Source organism: Boleophthalmus pectinirostris, unplaced genomic scaffold (genome assembly GCF_026225935.1).
Source record: "Boleophthalmus pectinirostris isolate CB_2022bp ecotype Guang Dong unplaced genomic scaffold, ASM2622593v1 HiC_scaffold_16, whole genome shotgun sequence".
NCBI classification, from domain to species: Eukaryota; Metazoa; Chordata; class Actinopteri; order Gobiiformes; family Gobiidae; genus Boleophthalmus; species Boleophthalmus pectinirostris.
This window is the reverse complement of record NW_026571095.1, coordinates 21,457,771-21,471,828: the sequence shown is the minus strand read 5'-3', so window position 1 is coordinate 21,471,828 and position 14,058 is coordinate 21,457,771. Positions and strand designations below refer to the sequence as shown.

The 14,058-nt window shown below is 39.3% G+C and overlaps 1 protein-coding gene and 1 pseudogene across 1 annotated transcript in view; both read left to right on the top strand.

Annotated features, from left to right (window-relative positions):
* Positions 1-4,032: 4,032 nt before the first annotated feature.
* Positions 4,033-4,150, top strand: LOC129408441 (5S ribosomal RNA; annotated as a pseudogene).
* Positions 4,151-7,178: 3,028 nt separating this feature from the next.
* The window catches only part of adcyap1r1a (adenylate cyclase activating polypeptide 1a (pituitary) receptor type I), a 30,113-nt gene continuing 23,233 nt past the window's right edge, over positions 7,179-14,058 (top strand). Inside the window, exon 1 of the mRNA XM_020929157.1 lies at positions 7,179-7,220. Within this exon, the coding sequence (XP_020784816.1) occupies positions 7,179-7,220 (42 nt within the window). The remainder of the gene's footprint in view (positions 7,221-14,058) is intronic.

Below are 14,058 nucleotides of genomic sequence, written 5' to 3'. Positions count from 1 at the left end.
GGTGTCTAACATCGCAACAAATTACACAGGAAGACTGAATACAGTAGTTCCAATCCTGCCAGCAACTTTAGCAAGTTGGTCCTCAGCAATGGGCACCAGTTGCCTGATCCATAAACCATTCTCACTTCTGTTTGTGCAATTAACAACACAACAACTTCTCTTTGTAACGTGGAAAATGCAGCTGTATGTGTATCTGTCTGTGTATCTTTTGCTCCTCGGCCCGCGTGCGCAGCTTGTCTGTGACGTAACACAGAAGTCCATCTATTTATTCCAACAAAAACAACTGTATGTGAATAAATGCAATGAACCACAGGTAAAGCAATAACATCTCCATAGAGAGCAGACTCTCCACCAGAAAAATGCACCACTAAACCCTGGTGTAGTTGTTTTGGGCTGGTTTAGGTACAGTATACTGGTTATGTTGATGTGGGGTTCTGTTTTGGGTTGATCCTTGTTGGAATCTGGTTTGGTTCTGATTAAGAACAAATATTTCTTTGTGCTCTATCCTGGTTTATTTTAGATTAGTTGGATTAAATCAATGCTGATTTTCTTTTAAAACAGTTAATTTGGTTCAGATCTGGTCCAGGTTTACTCCTTGGTTATGTCTGGATTTAGAGTTCATGTCTTAGTTTGATCCTACTTGAGCCTTAATCTAACATCTGTCTGTCCTTTTTATCTGCCTCACTTCATTTACTCTTAGTTTAGTTCTCAGGATTGGGATTTTACTTGCCATATCTAGTCCTTGTTAAATACTAATTTAGACCTGCTTTAATCATGCTCTACTAAGGAATTTAAATGGTTGCATTTCTCTCTTTTTTCCGTCTCTCCTTATCACTCTCTCTCTCCTTCTCTCCCTTATTTCCTCGCAAATTTTGTGTGTAAAATCCCTCTGTCGTCCAGGTAGAATCCATGGCAAAGAAGAAATTCAAATGATTGACTGGACAAAAGTTTATTTTGGTCAAATATGTTTTGCAGTTCATCCAAACAGCTTCTTCAGTTCTGGTCAGATGCTGGTGGACACTTCCTTATATCTGCCTGATGGGAGGAGCTAACTACATTGAAACTACTCTGAAACTAACACACCTACCTGTTTACAGTTTCTGTTTGTCAGATAGGTCTATTGAATTGTACTGAGTGTGGGGTCATATTAGCATAATCATTCAGGCCCACAATGGAGCTTTCACACCTCTGGGCCTGACCTGGCTATCCCTATTGTTTTGATTTAGGTCTGAGGATGGAGTTGTAAATGGTAGACAGATGATGTCTGATTCCACTATTTCTGTTCACTTTTTGGTGGGTAATATTCATCATATTGAGAACACAGCAGAACAAAATCAAGCATCTCCAGTTTGACCCAGGCAAAACAATGGTTTCCTTTGATGTGTCCTCTCTTTTCGCTTGTATCCTTACTTTAGTAGGCAGCAAGGAGGAGGCTACTGCAGGATACCAAGCTAGAAGAAAGAACTACATTTTCTCCTGACCAAACAACTGTCGTTGTGTCCTTAGGCAAGACACTTCACCCACATTGCCTAGTATGAAAGTGGTGTGTGCGTGAGTGATGGTGGTGGTCTGAGGGGCCGATGGCGCAGATTGGTTGACTCGCTTCTGTCAGTCTGCCCCAGGGCAGCTGTGGCTACAATAGAAGCTTACCACCACTGAGTGTGGAGTGACTGAATAATGAACTGTAAAGTGCTTTGGGTATCTTGAAAGGCGCTATATAAATGCAGTCAATCAATCAATCAAATCTGCCAACTGCTGGAAATTTGTTTACTTCTACAAGCAAATCCACGGCTGCGCAACGGACTCACCGGTCTTTCCTATTATTGCTAACTTATATATGGAACAACTTTTCTAAAATCAAAAGTCAAGATTTGGAACCTTTTACTGCACATATTAATGCTGAAGATGTGGACATCAAATTCACTGATTTGCTGAAGGTGCCAAGGAAAACACATTGGCTTTCTTTGATTGTGCAGTAACAGTAGGAGAAGACCAGTGGTTTCAGGTAGGGGTCTTGAGGAAGCTCACACACACTGACCAGTACCTGCTTTTTGATTCACACTATCCACAGCAGCACAAACTTGGAGTTATTTGGACATTACAATACAGGCCCAAAGTGGATGCTACAAGCACAGAGGGAAAGGAGAAGGAAGAACAACATGTGCAGAAAGCCTTCTCTGTTTGCGGATATCCAAAATGGGCTTTCAATAGAACAAAGAGGGTGAAAAAACAAGACAACTGAGGACCAGAACCCAGGAGAAAGGGGTAACTATTTCTTACTTGGCGGGTGTTTCTGAGAATTTTCAGCCAAAATGAAATCCCAGTCTATTTCAAACCTACAAACAGAAACTGGTCAAGTCAAAGGACAAAGCACTGAGCCACAAACAAAGCAATGTAGTCAACTCCATTCAGTGTAGTGAAGACTGCAGTGAGCGCTACATTGGAAAAAGGAAACAGCTATTTCACAAGAGGATGTACCAACACAGACGAGAGAGCAATAGTGGACCTCAGTCTGCTGTACATGTCCAGCTAAAAGTCACTAACCACTCCTTTGAGGATAATGAGGTATAGATCATAGCCAGACAAAAGGAACTGGTGTGAGAGGGGAGTTAAAGAGGCTATTTTTGTTAGGAAAGACAATCTACATACAATTCGCTCTACAGTTCCAGTATTTTAAATCCTAGCCTCCTAGCGTTGTGACGGTGAATTACTTCGCAGGCACAGCGCATAGACCTCGATGTAGATCCATAAATCAAAAACAGCAGCGACAAGGCGATGATGGCAGTGTGCACTGAGCTGACGCAGACCTATAATTCACCCTTTAGTGCAGTTCAGTAAACCTAGCTAACAAACTGTAAACAAGTCGGTGTGTTACTTTCAGAGAAGTTTCAGTGTAGTTAGCTCCTTCCTGCAGGTAGGTATAAGGCAGTGTGCACCAGCGTCTGACCAGAACTGAAGAAGCAGCTTGGATGAGCTGCAAAACGTATTCAACCAAAAAAAAAGCTTTTATCAAGTTGACAAATTTAAATTCTCCTTCGACATTCCCTCACAAATTTTTCTTCATCCTCTCCCTCTCTCTCTCTTCTTCACTTCTCTCCTTCACTTTCACCTTTATTCTCCCCCTCTTGCCCTCTCTTTCTCCCATCTTTCTCTCCCTTTCTCTTTCTACCTCTCTCTCTCCATCCCTCTATCTTCTTCCAACCCCCGCTCTATTACACTCTCTTTCTCCATCTCTCTCCCACCCTCCTCCTGTCCTTCTCTTTTTGTTCCTCTCTCTACCCTCTCCTCCTACCCTGCCTCTCTCTTTCTTTGTCTTCCTTTCCTTCCATCTCTCTCCCTCCTCCTCCTCCTCTCTCTCACTTTCACTCTCTTTCTCCCTGTCTCTCTTTCTCCCACTCCTCTCTTTCTCTTTCTCTCTTTCCCCCTCTGTACCCCCACTTCCTTCACCCCCCTCTCTTTATCTCCCTCCCTCTCTCCCTATCCTCTCCCTCCCTCCATCCCTCTCGCTCCACCTGACATGTTTTTTGGCTGTGATTGGGCCTCCAGTCCAGTGTCTCTATAGTTTATACAGTATACTGTGGCTGCTCTCTGTGTCTGTCTCTATGACGTCTTTCCCTCCTGGTTTAGACACATGTCATTTCCTAGCCTCTACATGCCCGCTGCCTTCTTCTTCATCGGCTGCGTCCTATTACTCGATAAAGAGTCCTGGAGATGCTTTAGGGGTAATTGGATTTGCGTCTAGTGGAAAGGGACACTCCGAAGATTTGGAGTGAGTGGTGCATGCTGGGAAATGAAGATGTGATGGCTGCAATGTGAAAAGTGTGCTATGCTATGAATCACTGTGGATATCAAATAGAGACAGCTTTGTAGTCCTTAGTTTACTCTGGATTTAGCTCTGTTGTAGGGGGTGAGATTGACATAAATGATAATCTCCATATGTTTGGGGATTATTTTGATGGTGTAACATAGCAATCCAACAGAACTGCAAACTGTACCTGTTAATGTTTCATTTGAAGTTCAAGTATTGCACAAAAATGTGACCATACCAGCCTGTTAAAGCCTGATCTCGTCAGATCTCAGAAGCTAAGCATGGCTGGGCCTGGGTAGTACTTGGATGAGAGACCGCTGGGAATTCCAGGTGCCACCATGGGGCGCCAGTGGCAAAAGCTGTTGTTGTGTCCTTAGGCAAGGCACTTTACCTAAATTATCTCTTAAGAAAGTGGAACTCAATTTCAATACTAAGGAATAGACTTATTAAGCCAATGATGTTCATTATGTCTTCTTATATACTTTAACTTCTTAGGTTCTTTTTAAAGACAATGCAGTAAAGTGTATTTACCTTGTTGACATGTTTCGGCTACTAGCTGCAAGCCATCTTCAGAACTGTCACCGGTGTTGGTGGTGACGTGTCGTATATCAGCTGTTGTTACTTCCTGTAGGCGTGGTCAGCCTGATGGACCTGCCAGGTAAATACACTTTACTGCATTGTCTTTAAAAAGAACCTAAGAAGTTAAAGTTTAAGGAATAGACTTGATACTCAATACCGATTCCCATACACCAATGAGAATTAAAACACTCTTTCTTTAGACAATAGAATGTAATTTTCAACATTAAATCAGTATTTTCTTTTATATTACCATGTGGCCTTATATCTGTGTAATCCCTCAGTGGGCCAGGTAGGTTCTATAGTGGTCCCTGGGCGTATACTAGACTATGTGCTCTTTTACTTCTTTTGATACAACTCAAGATCATTCTAAAGCGATTCAGGAAAGATTCATTTCTGACCTGTGAATTTGACTTTTTAGTATTGATATTTGCCCAGATGATTTGGTTTTGATACTAGTTTTAGTATTGATTAGTATCTGATTTTCAATATTTTTGACAACTCAACTGCAGTTTAGGTCCATTTATTTTTATCAACCCTTTTTGCAGTCTATTTAACAGTATTATAAACAGTATACTCAATAATCTATGTTTGCATATTTCCAAAAATAACAATTGCAATATTCCCACTTGCTACTCTAATGTAGTTAGTTTAGCCCTGGTCCAGTCCTTGCGTGTCTTGATCTGTATTTATTTAGTTTGAATTGCCTCTTGAGAGGCATCATCTCTTTTTCAGGGGGGTCCTGCATATCTCCATGGGGATATGAATGTGGTTGCTATCCTGAGTTAGTCCTAGTTTAACTGAGCGTTTTGACTTGATTTTAATCCTGTGACATGCTATGAAGATGGTGAGGCTATTGCAATTTCACTCTCTGTAATGTACCCCAGTGAAAGCTTGAGGGGCAAAAGTTTATTCAAGTTCATATGAAAAATAACTGGTGAAACGTGTGTCCTTGAAGATAAAATGGCGTCTGCTTACAATGTGGTTGGATCAAAAATGTCAACAGTGACTATAAATTACTGCTGTAATTCTCCAGGGCAATACAATATGTAAACCATTCTTTAAAAGACAGCAAAATCACTGCAATGTTGAGTTAGTGGTGAACCAAAACAGTAAAACACCAACCACAATGGAAGGTTTGACTTTTTCCCAGCGACCAAAGACATGATATTACATGAGCATGGGATGGACAGTGTGCCAGACAATTTACACATGCCAGTCTTGTCTTGAGATTCACAATGTAAATCATTCTAGTGCATAAAAAAATGCTTGATACTCCAATACACAATACTTAAACATTTTATACACAATATGATGCCCTTTCAAATAAAAAAAAATAGTGTAATGTAATGTAATTTAATCACAGTATTATTTAGTTTTCATGTGATCTATCTGATTCTAGCTCTGGTATCACTCTAAGCACTTTAAAACTATTCAACTAAGAGTCTTAGTATTATTTGGGTTGTGTTGATACTCATTCAGATTAGTTTAGTTTTGATAATAGTTTCAGTAATGAGCAGTGTCTGGGTATAGATTTCCTTTGACACTTGTACTACACTTACGCTTGCCTCACTCTTGTTAACTGGACACGTGTAATTACAATGTGTGTTTTCTTTTTCTCAATTGATTTCCCCTTGAGGTCTGAGATGTTTTCAGTTTTGGCATTCACCACATTTCTGTGTGAGATTCCTGCAAGTGGGAGCATGCACTGAGCCCGTAACACCAGCACTCGTCCCCTGAGAGCTGTTCCTATTCAGGCCTATTAACAACACCCCCAAAATCAATAAACCATTATTTGTTTTTATGCAGGAGGTGGTCGTTATCATTCCTGCTAACTACCAGCAGGTTCAGGTTGTGGGTTCAATTCTGAGTGATATTAACATTAATAATATGTGAAAAAATATATACATTTCACGCATTATTGAGTATAGCATATAGTATAGACTTGATGTATTTTTATTAATGATGCTTTGCTCCAGTCTTTAAGCTACACAACAAGCACATATCTCATTCTGAAGAAAAGGTCATTTATTATTGTATCTCGTATTGTAATATTTTTGTAATTGAAAAATGTAGTAGGCTAGTTGAAATTATGATTATAAATCTGATTACTTGCACAGCCGTAGGCAGAAATGGAAATATAAAATATATAAATAATGTTGTTTTAAAGGTATGATAAATTAGAATATCAAGTTTAAGTTTAATTATCTGCAAAAAAAATATATTTTAAGGAAAAGTGGAAAAAGGAAAAAGCAGTATTTCAGTGGGTGAAAGGGGAATTTGTGCGTTTGACTTTCACTCACTTTTTGAGTGATAGAACCTCAACATGTGTGGCAAAAATATAATATTTAAAAATATTTAAAAATGTAAATCTGCCATCATAGCAACTAATCCAAGTGTTTATTAAGTTACAACAATATACTGTAAGTCATCTTCAAGGTGATACCAGTAACACACCTAAAACAGCCAGCGGGCATGAAAGCAGAGGATCTACTTTCACAAAATGCCATTGTGTGTGTCTGTGTGGTGCATGTGATACAGTGTGGTTCTTCTTGGTTGTTCATTGTGTCCTGCTTAGGCCTGCATTAACTGGACTCGGGAGAGTAACGCCTGTGCTAATCACATTGAATGAATTGATGTTGTGGTGTTATGCTGCCTGCCCTCACACTCTCCTCTCCCTCTCTGTTTCAGGGTCCTTGATGCTGAAGTGACTGCGCTGAAGGGAACTATTCAAGTGAAGAAACAAATACTCCAAAACACTCCAAGACTTTGTGTGGATACACCAAACCAGAGCATGAGAGCCGCCCTGCTAACAGCTCTCCTCCTGCTGCCCCTGGTGAGTCCACCTGGGGGCTGGGATAGAGTTCAGGAACTGACGTCATAGCAAAAAAACACTCGGCTGTGTTTCTAGAGAGGAGACAGCAAACTATATATTTAGATTGATTTACTTATTTGAAAGGGCCATATTAATGAACATACAATGTAAATATTCAAGAATTATCCCAGGTCAGGGTAAGAGTCAACATGTAGCACTGTACACATATTCAATATTGTGTTATTATTAGTAGTAGTTGTAGTAGTAGTAGTTGTTGTAGTAGCTGTAGTATTCAGGAACATTCTTCAGAGATGGATGTTTTATGCCATACTGTGGAATATTATAGGGAAAAGAGCACATTTTTTATGGAAAAATATAGCACAAGGCCCTCCTCTGGGCCAAATAAATGTCAAGTCTGTGGAGGTGCAAGCCTACTCAGACAAGGATGCTTTTGTTACATATTTAAAATGCCAGTTATAGAGTGCAAAATGGGTGAAAAATAAAGCACTGCAAACCTGTTGAAACCCAATAGCTTTCTCCAGTGAAGTTTAACTTTGTGACAGCAATCAGAGTATCAAAATGATATGAAAATGTTTGCTGGAGCTATATGGCCTTCAAAAACACAGAGGAACACTTTGGAATAACCCTAAAATTACCTCAAGAGGTGGAGGCAAAGGGAAAAGCAGGCTGTGAATACCTGTCCAGAAAAGTCACATAGTGCACCTTAAAGTAAACTCTTATAGGCTAGTAAAGGCCCTATGTTACGCAAAATTAATTATAATGTTGTTAGCTCATCAAAAACATTCAATGTGTTGTGTTTTGTTTCATTCACACATGTTTGAGTAACCCTTTATTATTAGTCCAAAGCTCAAAATGCTCTGTTCCACCTTGTGATGTCATGAAGCTGTTAACAGCTCCTTTTACCTTTCGTTCTGTAGAGATTTGGCACTTCCAAACATCATCCAAAACCAAATCATTAAAATGATTCTAGTAAAGGTGTATGGAGTTTAAAAACACAGTGGAGCACTTGCCCGTATTACCACATAACATCACAAGGTGGAACAGAGTGCTTTGTGTTTGAGAGAAGAACTGGGCCTAAATATGCAGGGTTTGTGTGTTAAACATGTGTGAATGAAACAAAACACAACTCCAGGTCTGTTTGTGATGAGGAAACAACATTAGAACATAGATCAGAAAAGTGGTAATATGGGCCCTTTAAGAAACAGTTCCAATATTGCCCTGGTCTCCTACCTTCTATGTTTAGTTTTGACATCTTCACCTCCAGTATCTTTTCATTTTCACCAGTGGACTTTCGTGTGGGCGTTCTTCTGTCAACACTCCTGCACCATCAGCACATCCACATACCAGCGTTTAGCCTTTAGCCACGTTAGCCTGGTTAGAGCTGTTAGCGTGGTTAGTTAACAGATGGCCTGGGTGATGCCCGTCCATCTGCTGCCTTTTGCTTACATTTGACTTTCTTCATGTCAGAGCAATACATTTAAAAAAGAACTAGAAATGTGTTCAGGAAGTGTGGGCGTAACTATTTGGGATTACATCAATAAAAGTCCCAGGCTTCCGATGGTCACTGAAGGAACACAGCTGTATTTGGAATATACAAACATTGAGTGGGCTTAATGTTAATCCATTTGTTTCTATTAAATAAATAGAGTATTTTTTTCAGTGGTCTGTCCTCAGAAGACCTCCTCATATAAGCAACTTGCACACATACAAAACAAATGTTACACAAGACAGTCCTCATTCCTCATCCCCTTTCTTCCTATTATAACTAGGTCTACCACAGTAATTACTACATTGTGTGTACATTTTCTTTGCACTAAGAGGGAATTTCATTTATTTATTTTTTTTGGCTATATGATAAGATTTGAGCCATAAAAGGTTGAATAAATAACTTCTAAGACTCATTACAGATGCAAACTAAGTAGCTACTATAGTGTTTCATTCTGATATATATTTATTGCATCTTATGGTTTAACAATACTGTAGATTAGGGGTGCGCAAGAATTTTGAAATATTGAAATATTGATATATCGTAATACTCACTTTGATGATACAGTATCGTTATCGTGGGCTGCTGATGATGATTAAAATAGATGTATTTATATAATATTTTTATAAGTAGTAGTTTAACAAAGAAATACGGCTGCTAAAATGTGTTTGATTCTTTAAAAAAACAGTAATATATCATGTGTAATGTATCGATTATTGCATGTATCTCTGTATTGTGATAATGTTGTTTTGTATATCATCTCGATTCTTGAGGGATGGATGGATGGACTAGGTCAGGAATCAGAATACACTAGACAGTTTACAAAAACCCTGGAAATGTGAGTCCGGGCACCAGCCAATCAGCGAAGAGCCATACATTCTGTGTTGGCAACGATTCTCAAGATCGAGGATTTAAAGCCAGAACAAAGAGAATGTTTGGTGAATTTTATCAAGGGGAAAGACGTTATTGCCCTTCTTCCTACGGGACTTGGGAAAAGCTTAATAATACCAGTTAGCCCTGTTATAGGCGCTTTACATATGTCATAACCAAAATGCAGCGACTGGTTAAAATAAAAAAAGCACCCACCTACCGTCGAGCGAACGAATTATAATGGTGCGAGGTCAGATGGTTTCCACGAAGTGAAAAGCCAGTGATTCTCGGCCTTATTGTAGATTTAAAATATTTTTTGTGGTTTAAATCTGCTCTTTATGGTGTATCATCTTTTCAGCAGTACATCATGCCTCAAATTTTGTTATTACACACTGCCCCCTGTAGTAAGTGCTGACATATGCATAAGCAGCAGAGTACTACCTGACCTTCCCTGGCTGCAGACCTGTGCTTATTGTCTATCAGAGGGTTTATGCCACGTCAAACTGCACTTTTTATGATTGGTGCGCTTCAGTGCCATGGGAACTAGTTATCAGGTCTGTGGAAATAGCCTGAGGGAGGGAGCTGGGGTCTGGGCTGAACAAAATGGAGTGGTAGGCTATCTGGATGGACATCTGTTTGTGAGAGGAGCATAGCAAACACACATCTATGAGCAGAAAGTTAAGTGACTGAAACTGAAGATTAAGATTAGGATAGGCCTGTCACTATAAATACTATCGCTCAATACATGACAAATGGAACAATCATTTTTGTGGGTAATATTTATGGTGGGTACATTTTCCTTAGTGGGAACATTTTGGTTATTTTTCTGTACTGATGATGAGATTTGAGCTGTAGAGGGTTGAATTATGAATGTCTATGACTCATAGGTACAAACTAACTCTGTAAGTGTTGCATTCTGTTATTTATGCATTGATTGCAGCTCATGTATTTAACAATACTGCGCATTTAGAAAAGGTTGTTTTTGTAATAATTCTGCCCATGGTCTGTTTTTTGGTTTAAGCTCAAGATCATTCTAAAGCTCTTAAATTAACGTCCTGTGAATGTGACTTTTTCAGTATCAGGTTTCAGTGCTAGCTTTAGTATTGATTAGTATCTGGTTTTAATATTTTTACAACCCTAATGTTTATACTGGCTTAAATTACACAAATCGGCCATATTTTTCTGTCATGATTAATTTGAGTTTGTACTGTGTTAATATTTCATTCATAAGATACTGAGCCCAGTCTGTGACAAAACAAATACTGTTAAAATCTTAAAACAATCATGTCCAAACATCTGCCCACTCATCAGGAGCAGAGCCCACTCACACAGAATAAACACAAAACATTTCTATTGTCAAACAAGACTTTTCAATCTCAAATCTAACACATACATGCATGAATGTAGTGCAATAACTCATCTCATACTGTGATCATACAGGGAGCTGGCGTCAAACAGATATTAGTCATCTGCATCCTATTATTCCAGGTTTACAAAAGAACGCACTGGCTCCATGAAGAGTCACCTGCTGCTTAGCAACACAGGTCGGCATCGAATAAAAATGTCTTTAGAGTGAGCGTTCCTGAAATACACAAGAGATCCCAGTATGTACAAGCATTCTGAGATACGAGAGACAACATGGAGGCTTTCTGTGCGAAAGGTAGAGACAGGGCTCTTCTTAAAGCTGACCTATTCAAATTAAAAGAGACTTTTTAGAGATTTTAACCATGTTATTTTTCCACTTTTCATTTACCCTCTCGTAGTTGTATTTAGTTAGTCTGATCTCACTGCATTAGAACTTGTTCGCTTGATGGTAGGTGTTTTTTTTTTTTTTATTTAACCAATCGCTGCTATTTGGCTAGTTTGCTAACTGGTATATTAAGCTTTTCCGAAATCCTGTAGGAAGAATGGCAATAATGTCTTTCTCCTTGATAAAATTCACCAAATATTCTCCTTGTTCCGACTTTAAATCCTCGATCTCGGGAATTGTTGCCAACACAGAATGTATGGCTCTTCGCTGATTGACTGGTGCCCGAACTCGCACTTCTGGGGGTTTTGCGAACCGTCTAGTGTATTCTGATTCTTGACCTAGTCGCTGGAGAGAAATTAAATTGAGCAGAGGCACTAGGTGGTGCCAGCATGGCTAGTATTTAGTGTGATTCATGCACGTTTGAGTTTTCTTTATACTCCTGTATTCAAGACATCATTGCTCTGACCAAACCACATTTTCACCTCATTGTCTTTTAAATATTTGCAAATGAAAAAAAAGTCCAAACTTACATAGATCAATTAGTGCAATATAGACCACTTAAAAGTACAGCAGCACCACAAAAGCAGATGCCTGTTCATAACATAAGATCATAGAGCGGAGTGGATCCCGGGGCATCTCGACACAGTGTGGTGATATTTGTAGACAGAGCTCTGAGGGGAGACCATTCTTCTGGAGGAGCAGTGAGATGCAGTGATGAGTCAGCCATCTTACTCAGGGCTGGAAAATATTACACCTGTCAACGATGAGAGTGAAGAGGCCTGAAGGAAGCTAGTGGCGCTAACTCACCTTAAGATGGAGGAAGCTACATGTATGACAGTGGGATGAGATTTTCTGTGGCCGTTAGAAGACAATGCAGGAAAACAAAAATCTGACAAAAAATGAAAAGTGGTTGAAACCTTCTGTTATAATACAGGAAGTAGTTTTAAACTCCATACACTTTCACTAGAATCATTTGGTTGGATTTCATTCCTGGAGTTCCAATCTCTACAGGACAAAAGGCAAAAGTTTACTTAAAAACTACCACTTCATGACATCACATAGTAGAACAGAGCATTTTGAGTTTTGGAGATATAGATAGACTAATAATAAATTATTACTCAAATGTGTGTTAATGAAAAAAAACACAATTACAGGCATGTATTTGATGACGTATTATAACATGGTGTAAAGCTGGCGTAAAGAGTCTATTATGCATAATATAGCACCTTTATCCAATCCAATCCACTTTATTTATATAGCACATTTCAAAAACTGTCTCCCAAGTGCTGCACAAATACATACTAATAACAACAATAATAATATAATGATAAAATAAATGCTCAGATTTAATGACACTAGTACTAAAACAATATAACCAGTAAAATAAAATAAGAGCAAAACCACAAAATAGCAATAAATAAATAAAACTAATAAAATGCATGAATAAATAAAAGACACAGAGGACCACACAACTCACATGGTGTTAAAAGCCACAGAATAAAAGTAGGTTTTAAGACGAGAACACTCCACTGTGGGGCTGTTCGGACGTGGGGGGCAGAACGTTCCAGAGTTTGGGGAAGGCCACAGAGAAGGTCCTGTCTGCCTTGGTTTTAAGCCTCGACTGAGGCACCACGAGCTGGAGATGGTCCTTGGACCTCAGAGAGCGTGCGGGGGTGTAAATTTGAAGGAGCTTTGAAACGTACTTTGGGGCCAGTCCATTCAAAGCTTTAAAAACAAACAATAAAATCTTAAAATCAATTCTAAGTTAACAGGAAGCCAGGGCAAAGACACAGGGATTGGGGTAATGTGCTCTCTTCTTTTGGTTCCCTTTAAAAGTCACGCTGCAGAGTTTTGGACTCGGTAGTCGGTAAAGTGCGCTTTGTGAAATGCTGAAATAAAGTGTGTTACCGTAGTCCAGGCGTGCATGACTTGTTCAAAAAGTTTAAAAGATTACAAAGGGTTGACTTTGGATACAACTGCAAATGATAAAAACTTGATTTTTTAAATCCCAATGATCTGCTTGTCAAATTTAAAATCACTGTCTAAGGTGACGCTTAGGTTAGTGACTGTGGGGCGAACATAATTTTTGAGGGGTCCCACATCAACGAGGGTACTGCTGGACCCAAACAGTATCACCTCTGTGTTATTAGGTTCTTTTTTCAGACTAAGAGTTTGTTTTCATACCTGACTGTTTCGACTACTCCCTAGCGGTCTTCCTCATAGTGCTCACATGATGTTGCTGTGACGTAACTGGTCAGCTGATTTATACAGATTTTGGCGCTGTCTTCCTACCAGGAGGCAGGAGGCAGGATGACAGCGCCATCTGCAGTCCAACTTCCTCAGGACAGTATTCCAGGTGTGTGAGAAAAAAAAAAAAAAAAAAGCCCCTTCGTCCTGATGTATAGTCCCATAGGCAAGTTTTCATATTTCGATTGCCTTTTTAATCCATCAACGGTGTTTGTTTTCCTCTGTCCCAATGATGTTTGCTCCTAATAACATAAAATATCAGAAGGCCAAATGAATCTCATTAGACTAGTATCACCTGTGTTTTTGCTTCATTCATTTTAAAAAGGTTTTGGGCCAACCAAGCCTTGACATCAGAAAGACAGTCGAGTAGGGGTGTATACTTTAAACTGTATACTGCATACTGTATACAAGTGAAAAGGGTGGCATCAAAATAGTCATATAAGCGTTTATACAGTAAGTGTTGAAAGTTCACCCACCCACAGTCT